This window comes from Phyllostomus discolor, chromosome 3 (genome assembly GCF_004126475.2).
Source record: "Phyllostomus discolor isolate MPI-MPIP mPhyDis1 chromosome 3, mPhyDis1.pri.v3, whole genome shotgun sequence".
NCBI classification, from domain to species: Eukaryota; Metazoa; Chordata; class Mammalia; order Chiroptera; family Phyllostomidae; genus Phyllostomus; species Phyllostomus discolor.
In genome coordinates this window covers 75,838,692-75,859,091 of record NC_040905.2, presented here as the reverse complement: position 1 = coordinate 75,859,091, position 20,400 = coordinate 75,838,692, and the positions used below count along the sequence as shown (strand labels likewise).

Sequence of the window (20,400 nt, the reverse complement as noted above, 5' to 3'; positions counted from 1 at the left end):
TTGATCTTTATTCAAAGATCTACAAGAATAAAGTGAAAGATTTTAATAGTGGGAGGGAGAGGAAAAGACAATCAGATTATGTTTTGAGTCAATCACTCTGAAGTGGGGAGAAAGAATCGGTGGATCAAGAGTGAATGGGGGAGGCCATCTAGGAAACCACTGGAAAAGTGCATGCGGGCAGAATTGTGGTTGGGACATACGGTGGTGGCCGCTGGGATGTAGGAAAGCAGATGGGTGGAGAAAAGGCATAAAATGGCAAGATCTGGCCGAAGGATCGGAAGCAGAGGAGGAGGTGTGTGTGGACATGTCCCATATGTCTGCGTCTGGATTGCACAGTGGATGCACAGTGGGGCCAGTCACCAATACAGGAGGCTAGGAAAAAAGACCAGTTGGCTTGTTTTGCTTTCAATTTTGTTTTGTTTTGTGTGTGGGGAGGGTGGGGTGGGGTGGAGATCATGTATTTTGTTTGGACCTAAGTTTGAGGCACCTGGAGATTTCTGGATGGAGATGCTTGGGAAGGCAGTAGGTGTGGATAAGAAGCTAAGAGGAGAGGTGCAGGCTACAGAGAAGCAGCTAGGAGACATCAGGTTGTGTGCAGATAGTTACCGAAGCAGTGGAAAGCTATGTGTAGAGTTGAAAGTGCAGAGAGCCTGGAGGCTAAGCCTTGGGGGTCACCAGCTGATAAGGAGACTCAGCAAGAGCTCTTTGGCAGGGATGGGCACCTCATCATTTTGGTCTGGGTTTAGACGCACCTCCTCCAAAAGCAGCTCCTGAGCAGCGCTGTGCAAGTCCCTGTGCTGACTGTGTTGGTGCCCCATTCAATTCCTTCCTATATCACACTGAAATTTTGAAGGACGTGTTTCTATTTCTTTGCTTGACCAGCTCTTCCCACTACATTCTACTTGGCGGAAGCATGCTTGTTTTATCTACTTGTGTATCTCCAGAGCCCCACTACAGGGCTTGGCGTATCATATGTGTTCAGAGATACTTCTCTGGATGAAAGAGTGAAGCAATCAACCAACGCATCAAGCAGTCAGTCAGGCAGAGTTATATGAGGGCAACGAGGGTAGTGGTGTCCGGAAGCTGGTGGGGCAGAAAAGGCTCTAATAAGGAAGGAGGGTCTGTGGGCTGAACTGCTGCTAAAGCTGAATGAGGCGGATTTAGCTACATCAAAGTCATTGAGAGCCAATATCAAATGAGCCAGACAGAAATGCCTGAGGAGTGGGGACACCTTCCCAGTCTTGGAGTCTTGGCTTCAGGCAAAACTGCCTCTCTCAAACCCAGATCTCGGCCCAGCCATGGGCCCAAGTCTTACATGCTAAGTTACACCAGCTGCATAATTTCTAACCCTGTGGCCCCAAGCTTCTGCACTTGATCTTCCAGCCTTAGGCAGACAGACAAGTACAAGCAGCCAAAAGGTCTCCAGTTACTACAGAGACGTTCCTGCACTGATTCCTCCATTCATGTCTCTGAAACTATGTTCTATGAAATTGAATAAGTGACCCGTGCTCCAACAAAGTTTTTTAATCAAATAAGGTTGGGAAATGGAGGGATAGAGCCATTTAAATGGGCCAAGGGTCTTTACCAAGGGACTTCTCAGGGCTCCTGACATGGTAGAGCATCTGTAGTTCAGGCTCCTCATTTCTTTCCATCTTTTCCTTCATTAAAAAAAATACATTCATTACAGCAGGTGGTGGTATCTTTTCTGAAGGAACTGAGCTTCTGGAGGGGAGGAGTCCTGTCTGCCCAGTGTCCATGTATATCCTCTGCCCACAATAGGGGCCTTTATTCATTTTTTCAGAAACTCAGGCAGAGCTGCACCAGGGACTGGGGATATAAGAGAGAATCTGCCATCAGATGGCTGTACACCCGTGCTCCTATCCCTCCCACCTAGAGGGACACCCCAACTTCTTGCCATGGCCTACAGGGCCCCCAGACACTGGGCATTGCCCACCTCAAACCTCATTCTCCCCAGCTATCTAGCCCTATCTTTTCTCCCCGCTCTGCCTTCACTGGCCTGCTCACTGGCCCTCAAACCTGACCAACTTCCTTGCTTCAGGGCCTCTGCAGTCGCTGTTCCCCTGCCATCTGCCCCTTCCTACAGTTAGCCTTGGCTTTCTCCCACAGCCAGTCTTCTCTCATCGGAGGCCATCCCTGAGGCCTCCTGGCGGAGGGCAGCATATACTCACTCTCACACTCGCAGGCATGCTCTTTCCTTCCCAGCTTTCTTTGTCTTCATAGCACTTAGCACTACCTGATGATGTCATGTGTTTGCATTTATAATATTTTGTCCTGTATTACCAGACTTTATCAGGCTCTCCTGCTAGCTTGCAGACTCCGCGTGGACAGCTATCCTGCTTACCAACGTAATAGTCCCGCACATAGTAGGCACCCAAATGTGTGAGTAGCAGTAAATGCTACCTTGGAGCTCACGATTCTTTGGGGGACATAGACAAAGAGACAGGGAGTGACCAACAGTGGGTGGACAGAGCCCCTAGTGACACCCTCGGATGGGAGCATTGGACAACAAGTCGCATTTAAGGTACATGTAAACTGAGGGACAAGTGGGGACAAGGCGAGCGAAGAGCAGGAGGCAGGAAGAGAGTGCTGTGGGCACAGGGCCGCCCAGCCAGGTCCCCAAGGAGGGAAGGCCCTGGGGCCAGCACGGAGGCTGGTTAAGGCTGCGGCAGAGTGCCGTCCCTGTGTGCGTGCATCGGAACTGGACGTCTGGCTCCTCTGATTCCTCTGCCATTTTCCAATTAAACTGCTTCAATAGGGAAAAAAGCTTCCATATATAAACACCATTATAGGAAATCATTAAAAAGCAGCCATTTCATTACGGTTGCTATATCTGCAAACATGCATTTGCAACCCAGGGGTTTCCTTGAGCCAGATTTTATGTGCAAAGTTTGCTGCCATCTGTTTGTTTGCTGACCTCCATTTAGGATAATGGGAGTAAGTCCAACCTCTTCCTGACATTAAAAACGTACTTTTGTCTTCAAACTGCACCCATCAGAGCCAAGGGTGCCCCTTCAGTCAGCGGGCTCCTGGGTACTGCCGTCAGGGCCCAGAGGAGGAAGCTGGCAATTTAGAAAATGTTTTGACACCTGAGCGGTCAGAGAAAGGACAAAGGTCCCAGTAAGGTCTCATTGCATCTTAAAGTAGATTGCATTACCTCTGTTCAAACCTAGTCACACAATTGTTTGGAAAATAAAGATAATTAAATGGACAAAGACAAAGATGGAAATTGTGGCTTGAGATTTTTAGTTTTTCAGTTTGGCCTAGAGTTCTAGTTAAAAGAAAGGTTGGAAATAATAGGTAACATGCCTTGCTTACTTATTTTGTGTCAAGCATGTACATGCATCCTCATGTTTAATCCTCAAATTCAAAGGAGGCCTTGTAAAATTCCTCATTTATAAAAGTGGGGATAACAGAGTTCAGAGGGGATAAGTCACTTGTCCAAGGCCATACAGCTACGCAATCATTTTTGTTGTCGCCGCTGTGTTTCTGTAGATGGCTTTGCCCTGATACGCCTCTGCTTGAACCATGAACCATGCCAGTGGTTGGCACGCTTCGCTCACTGCAGTCCTTTGAGGTCTCTCCTGCTGACGGGGGAATTTAGGGAGCAGCTGTGTGATCATAGCACCTGGCTAATAGCAGAGTGCTTGTTGTTAATCGAGATTTTACAGATCTTAATCTTGGAAACAACTCTTAGACCGAATGATTCTGGGTGCTGTAATGGAGCAGAGCAAGATGTGCACACATGCATTCGTTGAGTCATGCGTGTTTGCACGTGTGCAGTGTCCTCACTAGCAGGCTGTTTTCCCTCCTCTGTTAACAGAACAGCAAAGCTTGTCAGAAGCAGCTGTTTGTAAAACAAACAAAATCCGTGATCCAATGGATCTTTGCACAGCCTGTGATGTGTTCTGCTCCAGTATTTTGAGGTCTCTTCCGGTTTAAAGGGAGAAATTCTTATTTTTCTAGAATTTAGCAATGCTAAACCATTTATACCCTTAGGGCTAACAGGAAGCATTTGATGGCTTCCTTGCTGGTGCGATCATTTCAATGGAGATTTCCCCCTTATGAGTCGTTTTTGGAGGACAACCAAGGAAGAATTTACACACGAAACCTGGTTCTTTGGCACTGCTGTGACTATGAAATATGTTTAACGTTAAAGCCAGATTTTTCCTGGCTTAATGGCTGATGAACCTTAATGGCTTCAGGAAAAATGTTCCAAAGTGTCAAGCCGCCACTCCCAGTGGGGACAAGGGGGTTGGGACTGGAACAGAGAGCCCTGACTCCTCCAGAAAACGATTTCTGCAGACTGGAGACAGTGTTTACAAAGGCAAGACAACCTGTCTAGAGAAAGCTCGCTTTTCACTAGGAATGAGGTGGCAAGATGGTCATTCATCCCCCAGCAAAGAATTTTTAAATGAGAATCAGATTGTTTGAAATCCATTCTGAAACTTTGAGGAACCAGTCCAGAGGTTGCAAAGGTTAGACGGACTGAAAATAACACCCTGGCCCATTGACTAGCAGGCCATGCCCCCTGCTGCCTGTCTTCTTTTCTCTGTACTTCCACTGAATTTCTCCCGAGGGGCTCGAAGTGTTGGGAAGGAAGTCTTAGAAGTTTTGAACTTCGACTCACCAGAGGGCTCTCTCAGCAACCGTGCGCTTTCTCCCAGGGAGCTGAGCCTGGCCCCGTGAACCCTGTCTGCGGATGGAAATGGGCCGAGGGAGTCCACATGCAGTCACTCCAGGACTGTCCTGGGAGCGCAGCCAGACTTGGAGCAGGACAGGTCATTGTTCCACCTCACGTTAAGTTACTTTGGAATATTTCCCTCAAATTCAGTTAGTACTTTTCAGTCCCCCAAAGAGACTTGGGCTGTAAGATAGAAATGGAAAGGCATTGATCTCTATCACAGTTGTTCAAAAGGAGTTCCCGTAACTGTTGGCACTCAAGAACTCCTTTTGTAAGATAGAACAAGCAGGCTTTATTTTCTAAACAGACTGTGTCTTCTCAGGTTAGTGAGCTTCAAGGAGAATGGACAGAGGTGAGGCCTGAGACGAGGCCGGGATGGGTGACAAAGGGACCTTGGTGGGCAGCGAGGGGCTGGAGCACATCCTTGAACTGTGCCTCTGTTTCTTCAGGATAGCTTCTTGGAGTTATGGGTACAGAACCACCTTCCAGGCTCTCCCTAGACTGCCAGATTGCACCCCTTCCGTGCCTGCAAAGGTTTCCTCATATCCTCTAAAACACTGGGTATTTTCTTGTTCTTAAAGCTGTGCCAATTCAGGTGACTAAGAATCAAATAAATAAAATGATTATTTGTGAACTTGAACTTTTCTTACATATGTGTTGTTAGAACCTTGCTTTCTAGAAGTGACTGCCGGAATTTTTATACCACAGAGGCCCCCGGTGGGGGTGGGTGGTAGTCGGAATTCTGTGGTGGTGCTGGGGCAGCCCAGAGAGAGAGGCCCTGAGGGGGTGTCTGGCAGCTGGGGTTCACAGACACGGAGGAAGGTTTTATGGCTGTCATGTTAGGTTATCTTTCTTACGCCTTCACGGTATCTAAGACCAAGTTTACTGTTGCAGAGAAACAAACTGTGCCAAAACTGCAAAGCAACAACAGCAAAAATGAAAACAAATCTCAATCTGATAAGACTTGGCTAAAATAGAAATCTTGAAAGTGCAACCTCGTTTTCTTTGGGAAAGAAGCACAGAACAGGCTCTTCTTCCTGGTGAGGTTGGGACCTGGCAGGGTGGCAGCTGGCGGCTCGCTCTTCAGGCGGGATCCCCCTGATTTGTGCCATGTCCTCGGGGACAATTTGGGTGTGGCAGTGACACTTGCAGGAGAGCATCCGTGTTCTCGGAGCTGCATGGAGAATTTGACCATCGAAGAGGTCTCTGAGTTAAATGTGGATGTGAGCGTGTACACGCTATGTCAGACTTTCTTGTCTCTAATGTTGAGGTATTTGTTTCCCCCTCAACTTTTTATTTTGAAAAACTTCAAGCTTACATAAAACATCAAACGAACCCCCCTAAACCCTTTGTCTGGATTCACCAGTTGTTAACATTTTGCCACACATGATTTTGCACGCACTCAAATTTTTTACTGGGCCATTTGAAAGTCAAGTCACACAATTCACTAATGGAAATGCACAATATCTTCACAGCAACATGATAATATGTGGCAATATTCATAATCTTTTGACCCATTTATTTCATTTGTAGGAATTTCCGGGAAAATATCTATGATATGCCCCCAAAAATGATGGTTTCCAAAGAATGAAATTTTGGTAGTCATAAAGATCATAATTTAAGAAATGTTTGTAAAAAAAACACAATAAAAGTATTATGTAAAGCATGATCCATGTATTCATGGAAAAAGATGTAAATAGTTAAAATGCTAAGAGCAGTAAAATGAGGTTGGAGGATTATGCATCATTTTTATTTGCTTCTTTGAACTTTTCTGTTTAGCACCTTTATTTAGAATGAACATTGATTTTCTTCAATAAGTTCTTTAATAAGTCCTTTAATAATGTTCTTAGTAAAAGTTCTTTCCTCTTTCTCTTTCTCCCCTGCCCCATATTCAGCTCCATTCCCCCCCGCCTCCCTGCCCCGCCCCATGGGGCTGCGGGCCTGACTTGATCTATGATCTATCCACTCAGGCTCCCCCACCTACCCCCCGTGGCCCCGTCCCACTTCTGTTTAGAATCCCTGCCTGTTATGTCTACCTCTCTCCTCCTTTTTCTGGGCTTATGAAGATAATTGACATACAACACTAAGCTTAGGTATATAGCATAATGACTTGACATACATATATTGTAAAATGATTGCCCACAATAAATTTAGTTAACATTTATCACTTCAAAAAAAAAGTTACAGACATCGTGACACCCCACCCTGAGTATATCAGCATAAACCTCTTGAGAACAGGGACCTTCTCTTTCATAACCACAACACCTTTATCACACCCGAGCACTTTAACTTAGATAGAACATTGTAAAAAGTCCATATTCAGATTGCCCCACAGCCCCCACAATGTCTTTTGTTGCTCTTGTTTAATCCAGGATCCAGCAAAGCTCACACATTCTGTTCAGTTACCATGTGTCTTCACTCCCCTGTCATTCCCACCTTTTGCAGTAACATTGACGTTTTTGAGGAGGCCAGGTTAGTGGTTTTATAGAAAATCCCCTAATCTGGATGGACTGATTTTTTTTTTATTATTAGATTTGAGGTTAACATTTTTCACAAGAATATACATGGGTGACAATGTGTCCCCAATACTGTGATGCAGCAGGAGGTTCCTATATCAGTTTGTTCGTTATCGGTGCTGCTGAGATGTTTTAAGCTATAATGACGTTGTTCTTACCCTTTTTTGTCTTCGGCAGACACAGGCACTGTGTTTCTCACGCAGGGGAAACCTCAGTGGATACTCTCCTCCTTTCCTCTCAGGCCATTTGGCCATCTTGCACTCAGGCCTGGAAGTCAACTATTCTATGCTATCATTTTCTATGTTGTCTTGTTCAGTTCTGGTTATTTTTCATTGGAGTTAGGGCCTTGGTGTACACAGAGTGGAAAGGACTGCTAAGAAGAGCGCACCAGCCCTGCCTGGGTGGTTCAGTTGGCTGGAGTAGCATCCATGCACCAGAAGGCTGTGAGCTTGTTCCCCAGTCAAAGCACATGCTAGGTTATGGGTCCAGTGCCTGGTTGAAGCATGTATGGGAGGCGACTGATCGATGTTTTTCTCTTCACATCGATGTTTCTCTCCCTCTGCCCACATTCCTCTTTCTCTCAAATCAATAAACATATCCTCGGGTGAGGATTTAAAAAAAAAAAAAGAAAGCACCAGCCCTCTTGGCTGTTGCCTTAGAGCCACAACAGGCTCTGAGCTGTGTCATCCCTAGGACATCACATCTTCCTCTAGCAGCACATCTGTGTTGAAGCGGGAAGAATCGGCAGCTCTCTCCTCCTCTTGAGTTGCTCTTTGAGGCTCTTCAGTAGGGTGTGGTCTGCCACATGCTATGTTTAGATTTGACGACACTTGATCCATGAGCAAGCTAACAAAAACTTGATACTTTTAAAAGCTGACTTACAGAAAGTCTTTCATTTCTTTTACACATTCAACTCATGTGGCCTTGACCGAGCGCCACTGCACGCCCAGCACTGCGTGTCTGGGAGCAAACACAGGGCCGGATGAACGGTCACGGCTCCCCAGGGCTGGCCTTCGTACGGTCACCGCATCAGTTAACAAGTAATTATGGGCAAGGTGCTGCCTTAGGGAAAGAAGTAAATATGAGATTATAGGTGATGATCAGGGGAGGCTTCTTGGAAAAGGAGATTTCAAGGCAAATCTTAGAAAGCACCATTATGAAGAGGAGAACTAGGGACTTCCAAACCAGCTGACACGTGCATACTAGCTATGAAGTGAGTGTCAAGGCCAGGAGTGTGAACGTTATGAACCTGCTGCTGTACTTTGGAGCAGATTTATTCTTGTAAATATGCGTTGCAGAACTGGGTGGGGCAGGAGAGAGTTTGTAACACCTAGCCCGTTTAGCTATATTTTTATTCATGATAGGGGTTTCATAGCGGGTTCAAAAACAAACAGCCTATAAAAATGATTCAAGCCCTGGCTGATAGAGCTCATTTGGTTGGAGCATCATCCCATAAACCAAGAGGTTATGCAGGTTCAACTCCCAGTCAGGACACATGCCTGGTTGTGGGTTTGGTCCCTGGTCACGGCATATACGAAAGACAGCCGACCAATCGGTGTTGTTCTCTCACATCAATATTTCTTTCCCCCTCTCTTCCTCCCTTCCCCTCTCTAAAATCAATAAGCATGTCCTTAGGCAAAGATAAAAAAGGAAATTTTAAAATGATTTGAAATGAACCAAATCTGGTATAGTTATTTACTATTAAATTTTTATTGATTGATTTTACAGAGAAAGGAAGGGGGAGAAAGAGAGAGAGAGAGGGAGAGAAATACTGATTTGTTGTTCCACTTATGCCTTCATTGGTTGATTCTTGTATATGCCCTGTTCGGGAATCAAACCCACAATCTTGGCTTATCAGGATGACACTGTAACCAACTTAGCTACCCTGTCAGGGCCACTATAGCTTATTGTGTACAACTCCAGGGGTAGGCCTAGTTGACTCTGGGGGGAAAAGAGGGAAACCAGCCCACCAGGGTGTGTTTAACTGAGCTAGAATGCTTATTTGGCTTAATTTTCATAGCCAAGTACATGTCCAAAGTACGTGGGTGTACTCTTAAACAGCAGCAGAAGAACCCACGGCTGTAGATTCTCACTAGAAGAGTAGGACCTGACGGTCTTTTCTCCAGCTCCTATCAGAGTCTCACTGGGAAGAGTTACATTTAGAAAGCACAGCAAAGACAGGCTGGCCGAGTTGGAGAGAGGCATCCAAGAACGGCGGTGCGGGAAGTGGCAGAGTGTGGAGCACCGTAGTTGGGCCGAGTCCAAAGGGGCAGCTGCTGGCCACTCTGCAGACTGTCGTCATGTGTGGAGCGGGGCCCAGTGTGGCCAGACCTTCTAATTTTACAAGAATGGTCATAAATTCTAATGGTTTTTAAATGTTGGCAATTCATTCAAAAACTGTTAAAAAAAATTGGGCGGGGGGGCGTGCCAACTATCAAACCTTGCCCTCCAAACAAATCATCTTCAGCTGCAGGTGGCTCATTTGCATCCTCTGGTCGAAGGGAGATGTCCATTTCGTTTATTCTTCTGCATGTTCTCTTTCATCTCTACAGTGAATTAGACAAGTGGAAGGCAGGATGCCAAGAGTGAGCTTAGTCCTTCCAGAACTCCCTTTGCATTGTACTTCGATGGTCTACAGCTTAATTTTAATAGATGGTTTGTATAAGAAGAAAGCCTATGAAATCTGCATATGCGTGAAACTGGCTGAGGAGACTGGCAATCCCATTGCTTCATGCCGCCTATGATGCCACGTACCTAAATTCTTCTAGCATCTATTGCTAAAAGCACACAGTCTCCCTTGTGAAACTGGAATGCTTCCTCCTTCCTGACAGGAGATAATTCATTTTTGCTCTGGCTGCCAGGAAGCTCATGTCATGGCTAAGTGGAACAGTCAGCCCAGCAGCTGTTCGCTTTTGTTTGCTTCCTCAGCCTCTCCCTGGGCCTAATCACTGTTTTCCCCTTTGTTTGGTGCATGCAGCCTCAGACTCTTCTGTGGAGAGACATTAAGAACCTCTGTTAGAAGAATGTGTTTGATACGAATGGCATCCTCTTCGTCTCTGGACATGGAGCGGCACCATACCTTTCCTACATATAGCACAGCACAGCCAGGGGTCTGCCTCGGGGTCCCACAGCAAATGCACCATTCAGTGGCAATAAATATATTCACAGAGCTGTGCGACCAGCACCACTGCCTATTTCCAGAACTTTCTCACCTCCCAAACAAACTCTGTATCCATTAAGCAATATTGCCCTACTCCCCCCAGTCCTTCAGCTTCTATTCTACTGTGTCTCTATGGATTTGCCTGCTCCAGATGCCCTCATGTAAGTGGAATCATACAATGCTTCTCTTTCTGTGACTGGCTTTTCCCACTTAGGTTAATGCCTTCAAGGTGCATGAGTGTGGTGGCATGTCTGAATCGCCTTCCTTTTGAAGGCTGAGTACTGTTCCATTGTGTGTGTGTACCACATTTTGTTTGTCCATCCATTGGTGGACGTTTTGGGCTATTTCCCCCTTTTGGCAGTTGTGAATCATGCTGGCTATAAATGTGGGTGTACAAGTATCTTTGTCAGTCCCACTTTCAATTCTTTGGGGTACAGACCCAGAAGTGGGCTTGCTACTTCATGTGGGAGTCCTGTTTTTCATTTCTGAAGCATGGCCTTACTATTTTTCACAGCGGTCGCACCATTTTTACTCCCACCAACAGGGCACAAGGGCTGTAATTTCTCTGCAGCCCTGCCAACACTTGCTATTTTCTGTTGTTTTTATATAGTGGCCATCCTGATGAGTGTGAGGTGATACCTCATTTCAGTTTTGATTTGTATGTGAGGCATCTTTTGTTCATTCTGAAACACACTTGATCCCTCGCCTCTGCTCATATTGCTCTTCTGGCGCCTTAACTTAACACCTGTTACCCTTTGTAGACACTGCAAGTCCCTCAGCCTTCAGTGCTGACCTTGCAGTCTCCAGCAGGGGCCAGATTGTGCAGGGTGTTACAGGGCAAGGGAGGGAGTTCAGAATTTATTCTGAATCTGTCTTTGGATGAATACGCCGCAGACTGTGAATGATAATCACACCTGCATTGAGCAGCACCAGTACCAGGTGGGTGGTGGTGAGTGCTGGGTGCTATGTGCCAACGCTCCATCAGGGGAACCAGAATATTCGCTCCAGCCAGCTCATCCACTGTGTCCTTCTGTGAGGCTCCAAACAGAGAACAATGACAAAGGACAGCCAAGTGCCATACTGTCATTGATGGGGCTTGTGTAGAACCACAATGCCAATGTCCACAATGTCCACTTCTTGGACAATAGACTGGAATGTGTATGGTTCATCATTCAACCTGTGCTTTACACATGTGGCTTCCTAAGACCAAAGAAAGCATTTATATTCCTCCTTGGTTTGATGGCAAGATGCTCATTAGTGGTTTACAGTCCCTATGGTAATTTAAATACCCTCCTTAGTCCTCCTATTTCTCTGTTCCATAATTGGATCATATTCTGTACAGTTGCTTTGCCCAGGGTGGTGGTGGTCAGCTGAGAGAACGAACTGTGGCATTTGCCTTGCATAACTGCAAGCCTCTCAAAAGTTGAGAACAGTATTATTTATCTTTGTACCCTACTACTGGCCTAAAGCCAGGCTCAGCGATGGTTTGAAGAATGAGAATGAAATATTAGTTGGATCCCTACACCTTCTTCCTGTTCTCTGTGGCCCAGCGTCCTCAGGACCCAGCCTGGTTCCCCTCTCCATTCCCGCTGAGAGAGCCCATCAGCAGACATGTGTGATGTGATTGTTGCATGGGGGAGCTGTGCTGGGGGATCTGCATGGATTGGCTGAACAGAGGCATCTTTCCTTCTCATCCTACTCATAATCACGTAATAATGCAAGTACAGTACTTCAGGAGTGTGTCTTAACTTTAATTCAGGGTCCCAGGAAAAACCCTGTACCTCAGGTAAATGATCATTCCAAGAAACTTCTCCAATTATTACGCTGTAATTAAGTATGCTCTAAAAATAGTTCCACTGGCATCTGTGGTCACCAAGCAGTGGTGCTCTGGCCCTGGCCCTCCTTGCCGGGAGCTAGGGGTCGGCACCCGCCCTCCATCTCCAGAGGGCCTTCTTCCTGAGTCGTTATTAACTTGGGGCATAATCTATAACAAGGACAAAAAGCATAAGGTTGCTGTAAAACATGCTGCTAGAGACAGAGTCTATGCTTCTAGTCTTCCTCTCTCTTAAATACATAATGATGTGATATTTATATTTGTTCACTTAAAATAATTTTTGGTTGCCTACAGTATTTGGAGATACAATGGTGAGGAACATCACAGTCCCTTCTTTCATGGAGCTTACATTTTAATAGAGAAGAGATAATAAACACGTAAGACAGATCAGATAGTGATTAATACCATGAAGAATAATAGGGCAGGGACTGTGCAGGGAGAAGAGATGAAATCCACTCTTTGAATAGGGAAGGGCTTGGGGAGAAGGTGGCACTTGAGATACAACTGAATGATAAGTGGAGATTAGGGTAGAAATCAGTCGTAGCAGAGGAAGCAGCCAAGGAAAAGGAAGCCCTGGGGCGGGCAGGACATTGGCAGGTTCCAAGGATGGAGAGGAGGCCAGGAGCGCGAACAGAGAACAGTGAGTGAGGGGAAGGTGGACGGATGAAGTGAGGATGCAATCAGCGGGTCTCACTCAGACTACACACGATTGTCTGAGGAACTTTAAAAAATATCTCAGTGGCCAGGCCCCACCCCCAGAGATTGTGATTTAATTGGTTTAGGGTGGAGCCTGGACACTGGAATTTTATAAAAGCTCCCCAGGGAATTGCACTGTGCAGCCTGGGTTGAGAATATCATCAGCCTTCATCATGCGGAGTCTTATAGACTCTGGTAAGGAGTCCAGACTTTAGTTGAATGACAGTACGAAGCCAATCGATGGTTCAAACTGGAGGAGTGACATGATCTGACTTATGTCCTTGAGGGGCTTCCTTTGGGCACAGTTGAGACATGATGGTAGGTTGGACTATGGCGGTATCAGTGGTATCAGTGAAGATGGTATGAAGAGGTCACTTTGGGGATACATTCTGGAGGTCACAATTCAAGATGGACTGGGCTTATGATGTGAGGCAAAAGGACATCAAGGGTTGCCCAAGAATTGACCTGAGACCGTTCGGGTGGTAGGTGGTGGTGCCATTCACAGAGCTACGAGAGACACAGGTGTGAGAGGACGGGGACTGACTGGGTGTATTGATGGCAGTGAAAGCCTCAGGCTGTCTTCTCTCTAGACTTAGGTAATGTACATACAGACAACCAAGTAAGATTGACCAAAATATTCTGGTAAGTCCTGTTGCTATAGGGCTGAGTTTTCTTGAAGTTTCCCAAAGGTAAGCACCGAAAGCAACTGACTATTTTAATTTTAGTACCTGGAACCTGTGATGAGAAGGGAGGAGGAGTGAAGAGGGGAAACTGAAGCCATCGAGCTTCTTTCATGGAGGAACCAGGCGGGCTGTCAGGGAAGGATGTACATGGAGAGGTGGCATGTACGCAACACCTGTCTTGCTGCAAGAATTGAATGGCATGGTGATGCATAGAATTCAAAATAACAGTTATTTGTGCACTGTGTGACATGAAGGGGGTCTGTTTCCAACAAAATTGACTTTTAAGATGTGTCTAGCTCACATTAAGATTATAATTCTTAATTTGACCCTGGATATCCAGCAATAACAAATAACCCAGATTTTTAAGCCAGGATCAAGTTACTAGAATTGCTTACAAGACATTTGCATGGAGAACAATATGTAATTTCTTAGAACAGTTTATTTTTCCTGGTGGAAGAAATGAGTTAAATTGCAATAGTAGTGCATGCTGATTGGTTATATCGGGAAAAAGTCTTAATTATAAGCTCAGTGAGGGCAAGGGCTGTGTCTTACACAGCTTCCATTTTTTAAAATGCTTAGTGTCTCTGCAACTCTGAGCTTTGTTGTCTTGTTGGTTTAGTAAAAGTATGAGATCGTTTTTTGCTGACACTGTTGCTGGAGTCAGTGCTTGTCTGAATAGCTGCACAAGGAGGTTGACCAGAAGTCTTTTGAAGCCCCACCAGCTTCAAATGTCCTTTCCAGGACATTTCCTTTGTTCTTATTAAAGAAACTCAAGTTGTGGCTGCCTTTAAGTGAAAGCCAGGAGAATTCAGCCTGGCATGGCTCTGTAGAAAATGACCTTGGTCTTAAACCACTTAAAGGTTTTTCATTGGCTTCAAGCCTCAGAGGAATGCGAGCAGCCTGAGATTAGGCTGCCCTGTGTTAAACTTTGAAATTTCAAGTTCTATTGCCATTTTGTTTTACTGGCATGGATTTTTCATGGGAAGCGAAATGAAGAGCCTTCATTGCCCACCTGCCTGCTTCACTCATTTTGCCCACGTTCACTGCAGATAACTGCAGCGACCTGAACTCGGAGCTGCAGCGCGTGCTGACGGGGCTGGAGAACGTCGTCTGCTGCAGGAAGAAGAGCAGCTGCAGCCTGTCTGTGGCCGAAGTTGACAGGCACATCGAGCAGCTCACCACGGCCAGCGAGCACTGCGACTTAGCCATTAAGGTAACCCCCTGCCCCCACCCTCTGTGTGGCTTCGAGATCATGTGGGGGAAATGACCAGATCTCTCTCTTTTGAAGTGTGGTTATCGCAAATACCTGTTAAGAATGAGTGTTCCTAAGAAATCCATACTTACAGATTGGGCCACCAGACAGAAGCCAGCACCCATAAATTTTTGTTGGGCCAAATTACTTTAGAAAAACTCATTATGTCAACAGTCAGGATCACCTTCTTTGCAGCAAAAATGACAATTTTCTTGAAAACTCTCAGACTGCTAGTATTGAACCACATCATTTTAGTGTGGTGCATCATACAGCCCAAAGATTACCTTGGACATTTTATTAAAGCTTTATGGCCTCTAGAATATTATTTCAGGAGTTATCAGTTCACAGTGCTAACGAGGGGGAAGGCCTCAGTGAGTCAGGGATTCCAAACACATTGGTGCTGGGTCTCAGCCACACCTTTCATGTCACTTCTCAAGGAGGACAGAAAGAGAGGAATTGCCTACATGTGCACAGACTCATCAGGAGCATTGGGAACGTGGAGTCCTGTTGATGCGGGGCCTCCAGGATCTCTGTATTACTTCACCACGGCTTAGTGACCTCGGCACAGTGATTCAGTCTGGAAAGCCTGGGACGGGCCTCTGCAAAGGGAAAATGTGATGTGTTGCTTGAAAAATGTCTTAGGCCTTTAGGCCCAAGTTTCTATCAACAGGAGTCCTGGACTGCACAAGAGGGCGGTGGCATCTCAAGGTGAACCGTGATTCACATTTGTAACACAGCTGGTTTTCCATCTTTATTTATCTCAACTATTAATACATCACTGATGTGGTTTGGGGAAGCAACCACTAGTGTTTCTTTGTCTGGAGTCTCCAAGGTCCTATATTTAATTTTGAAGTCAACTTGGGTACTAGCCCTGGCCGCAGCTGTGAGAGGGCAGGAGGAAGCCAGGGACTCCGGCGAACCAGGAGACAGTGCAGGCCCCAGATCTGAGAGGAAGGACGAGGCACAACAGGGGGGATGTAGCAGCACGATTGGGAGTCCAGTGCGAGCAAACACGAGGGACATCCCTTATGTTTTTTGTTTCGTTTTGGTTTGTTTCAAGACCTGTTTCTCATCACACTCTTCACTGCCTTCTGCTCCCACCTACCGATCCTCCCTCCCCTTCCCTGTCTCTTGGCTGTACTCCCTTTTCCAAAGGACAAGAAATGCGAATGAAGAGTTTCTGAAAGCAAGCAGAACAAGTTCTTCCTTTTTTTCTAATTTTCCACACATTTCTTCTCCATTAATGCCATGTTTTAAATGAATTTTTAAAAACTCTCCAAGTATTAAGATTCTGCTCCTTTGAGTTCATAGCTATTTTATTAATTAAATCCCTGCTGTCTTAGAAACCTCCACAATGAGCTCCCTCTTTCCTGTTCACTGAGGTTTATTTTTGTCTCTCACATCTTGGGGCTGCACCTCACTCACTCGCCCTCTGAATTCCAACGTGACACGGAAAGCTGGATATGGTGACTCAGCCTCTCGTATTGCCAGAGCCGGAGTGGGGAGGCCTATAATTTAGGAACCTCCAAGTTAGGTTTTGTGAGAAGTGTGCAGCCTCACATTTGCGTGGCAGGATCACTCACCGGCCTTCTGTCTGCTGGTGTGTAGTCACCAACTCGGGAATGTGGACGCAGGAGATAAACATTGGTGTGGGCAGTTAGTGCCAGGAAGGGACCATGTGGTTCCTCCTGTGGGGACTGCTGGAAACACAGAGTAGGACCCAAGCGGGCAACAGAGCCTGATTTGAAAACAAGGAGAGGAGGACTTGGTGTCTGTCCCTGCTCATGATTACGGTTCACGATGAAGAGGCTGTGGAACCCACTCCTCTGTGGACACGTACCCCTGTCCAGCCTGTTTTCTTCCCCTCCCCTCTCTCCCAGCTCACTCACTCGGCCTGTTTTTGCGGCTGTGTTTTCTAGACCGTCGAGGAGATTGAGGGGGTACTCGGCCGGGATCTGTATCCCAACCTGGCTGAGGAGCGGTCTCGTTGGGAGAAGGAGCTGGCTGGGCTGAGGGAAGAGAATGAGAGCCTGACCGCCATGCTGTGCAGCAAAGAGGAGGAGCTGAACCGGACCAAGGCCACCATGAACGCCATCCGGGAAGAGCGGGACCGGCTCCGGAGGAGGGTAAGCATGCCAAGTCCATCGGGCCTGGGCCTGGGCCGGGTCCTAAGGGGTGCAGGCCAAGAGGAGCCAGCATGCAGAGCCAAGGGTAGCCCCAGCAATTTTGTGGCATTTGTAGCCTTGGGAATTGCCATCCCTTTTCTGGTTATGAAGTCATTTTTTTAAAAGTCATTCTTGAAAGAAAAGTAATTTGAAAGTGCTGAGGTGTGGAGGGAAGATTTTTTTTATAAAAACCACTCTTCTCCAGAATCAAATCTAAGTGGATGGTAAAATTATTTCAGCACAGTGATTCTCAGACCATTCTCCTGGATATATAGGTCTTCCCCAAGCTCAATTAAAATGTTCTTTTTAAGATCAACTAATAATATTTTATAATTTGCAAAAATATATAGAATTCCCCTCTGCAGTTTCTTTTATTCTTTACATTTACAGCAGCTGCGCTCATCTATCTATAGTGACTCTGATGAGAAATGTCAGCTCCTTTAGTGCAGACTTACTAGCTTTAAATAATCATATATATGTGTATCTGCATATATATATATTTGCTTTGTGTACGCATGCGTGTGTTAAGCATGTGTATGCATGTGTAATTCCTGGTACTCACACCAGTGTACCCATGGCTCTGTTGCCTGAAGCAGTGTGAAAATCACTTTGTTCACAAAATGTATCCATGACCAAAGGAGCTGATATTTCAGGATAGAAATGTTTGGCAGAATTGTTAAAAGCAATGAGTTTTCCAAAAACGGAGTTTTTTCCTCTGGAACCCACAAATACTTCTTTGCCTGGCTGTGAATTTGATCTGTGATTGGACTGGGGGAGAAGCAAGGAGTGCTTTGGTCAGAAACAATTCCCTGTGAACTTCACTGTGAATTATGAGACCTGCTTTACTCTCTTTCTCACCCTCGGTGATACTGAATCTTGCTTTCTAGTTCGGCTCTACCTGGTAATTTTGCACACAGATTAAGTGGGACCAGGGAGGAAAAAAACACGTCCAGGAGATGTCACAGTCCTTCGCCATTGCGCGCTCCCTCCCCCCTTTTAAAGAGTACCTTGGAAGTAAGTCATTCTTCAAAAAGGTCAGCATGTGTAGCTCATTGTGTTTTTAATCCACATGGAAGTTTTCTTAGTTACTGTTACATGTGAGTATGGAAGAAATTACTATTTTTGAATGTTATCAGCTGTTTTCCACAGTTGCAGTTGATGGTATAATTAAAAGGCCAGCATCCCTACCTGTCAAATCTGAACATCGTTTTGTCTGAACTCATGTGCATAATAAGGTAGTTCCCGTATCGGGTGCCATTCTCTCCACTTGCATCAGCAGGTGTAAGTCATCCCAGTCAGCAAAGATTTTATCTGGGCAAGCTGATGAAATTTCCTCCAAGCTGATGCCCCCACCACCTGTAATTTCCTGGAGTGAATTCCCTGATCATTATGACTAATGCCCTAATTAGGTGCGCTTGCTCTTTGTGTGAGCATTCTGATGGTGCATGTTTTGTGAGGGAAATGTTGGTCTCAGGTGTAATTACATACTGTGGTTTAGAATAAATTTCCTCCTGTAACTTGAGTTACTAAAGCACAAGAGAGCCCTGGCTTGTGACCAGCAGAAGATAAAAAGCCGGCCCATCTCCTTTGAGTATCTTCTCCAACCCTGGGGGTCGGCCTTAAGAGCAGCGTAGTTTGGCAGCACGTGGCCAGGCCCTGGAGCCGGACCTCCCACGTCACCATGCGTCTTTGGCAGGTTACCTAACTTCTCTGTGCCTCAGTTTACTCTTTCGTGAAGTGGGGATGATACTGATACCCAATGCAGGGAAATTAGCTTATAAATCATAGAACACTTAGGCAGCCTTTTTTCTCATCATACTTAAAAGGTAGTTTAAGTTTTGCAGTTAATATGGTTTTATATTAAATTTATATAATTTACATTTCAGTTACCTCCAAATAAACATGTTGAAGAACTCGTATCAGCTGGAAATGTCCTCAGGAATTTGTACACATACTCATGGATTGGGTTTATTTCTTTTTATTTCAAGACAATTGCAAGTCTCAGAGAATTTGCTAGATGCCTTTGAATGCCTGTTTACTAGCCTTTAAATGCTGGATGACTTCCACCCACTACCACCCATTACATTTCATTTCCCCGAGGAGGAATCTGTTTTTTTGTGGTCGGCGTCTTCTGTTCTTCATCAAGTGCAGCCCTGTGGAGTGACGGAGGACGCCTTCACGTCCCTCCTTGTGCTGCCACATGACACGTGGCTGGCCTGCCTTCACTGCCTTCATGGCGGCTCTGAATCCACAGTCCATCAAAGTTGCCTGAAAAGCAATTGGGGCTACGTTGTTTTTTTTTTTCACTGCCCACATTTATTGTGTAGAATTTGAGCTGACCAGATCAATAGGATTGGTGCTTGCCCCTGCCTGCAATTAAACAAAGTGCTCTCGGTAGGTTTTCTGAGCCTTGTTCAAGATTTAATTAAATTAGATCTTTCACGTCCGTTAACAGATTGGGCTACTTGGCAGAGTGGACAACAGGCAGATAATTTTTATTATTGGTCCCAGCTCATTATTAAATGAGATAATTTCTGCATGCTCTGTAATATAACCATTCATTTCCTCACACTTAAAGAAACGGGCTTAATTTAGGCCAGGTAGAATTAATTACTCCAGAAGGGAAGCACTTGATCTTCATTCACTTGTTTATTCATTTCATAAACATGATTGGTAATCTCTGTGCCAGCAGAGGGCTTACAGGACACTGAACAGGACACTGCCCCTGGCTGGAGGATTTGGGGGAGACAGGTGAGTAAGTAGGTCATTAGAATGGCATATGTCAAGTGGAAGGGAGGGGTGAATGCAGAGGGTGCCCTGGGAGTTTATAGGAAGGACAGGTGAAGGCAGGTCCAGCTTCTTCACACTATTTGCCTTTTTTACTTATTGTTTAGGTCAACTACCATGAACCAAAAATGATCCGTGTCTTCCCCAGATAGCTTGGTAAAGCAAATTGGATGTGACCACAGGCTCATGGATCTGTGCCCTATTGAAATTATACACTTTAATCAAGTGTGGGCCACACAAGTTCTTTCTGAGATCTTACAGAAATTCTTCAGAAAGTTCTGCAAGTCCATGGCATGAGGTAATGGTAGCAGAGTTTCTTTCTTGTGCCCTGTGCCCTATCTGGGGGTTTCTGACATGTCTGGGAACAAATCCCATCGTCTCTCCTGGGCTTCCTTCATCCCTGGGGTCTGCTTCCGCTTTGAATCTGGTTATCACCAGTAAATTCAAGAGAGAAACTGTTTTGAACCAAATAAGTCACACTAGTCGGAAGTTTCTGTCTCTCTATTTTGTCTACTTTCCCTTAAAATGTCCCTAAAACCCTTCACATTAGTTAATTAACTTGTTTCTGGAGGAGATAGGGCAGTATTTCCACCAGTAATAAGAAG

General features: G+C 45.6%; 1 protein-coding gene across 1 annotated transcript in view; it reads left to right on the top strand.

Moving 5' to 3' along the window:
- The window catches only part of MCC (MCC regulator of WNT signaling pathway), a 392,112-nt gene that overhangs the window by 317,254 nt on the left and 54,458 nt on the right, over nt 1–20,400 (top strand). The window contains 2 exon segments of the mRNA XM_028508357.2: nt 14,641–14,804; nt 16,763–16,969. Coding sequence (XP_028364158.1) covers nt 14,641–14,804; nt 16,763–16,969 — 371 coding nt within the window.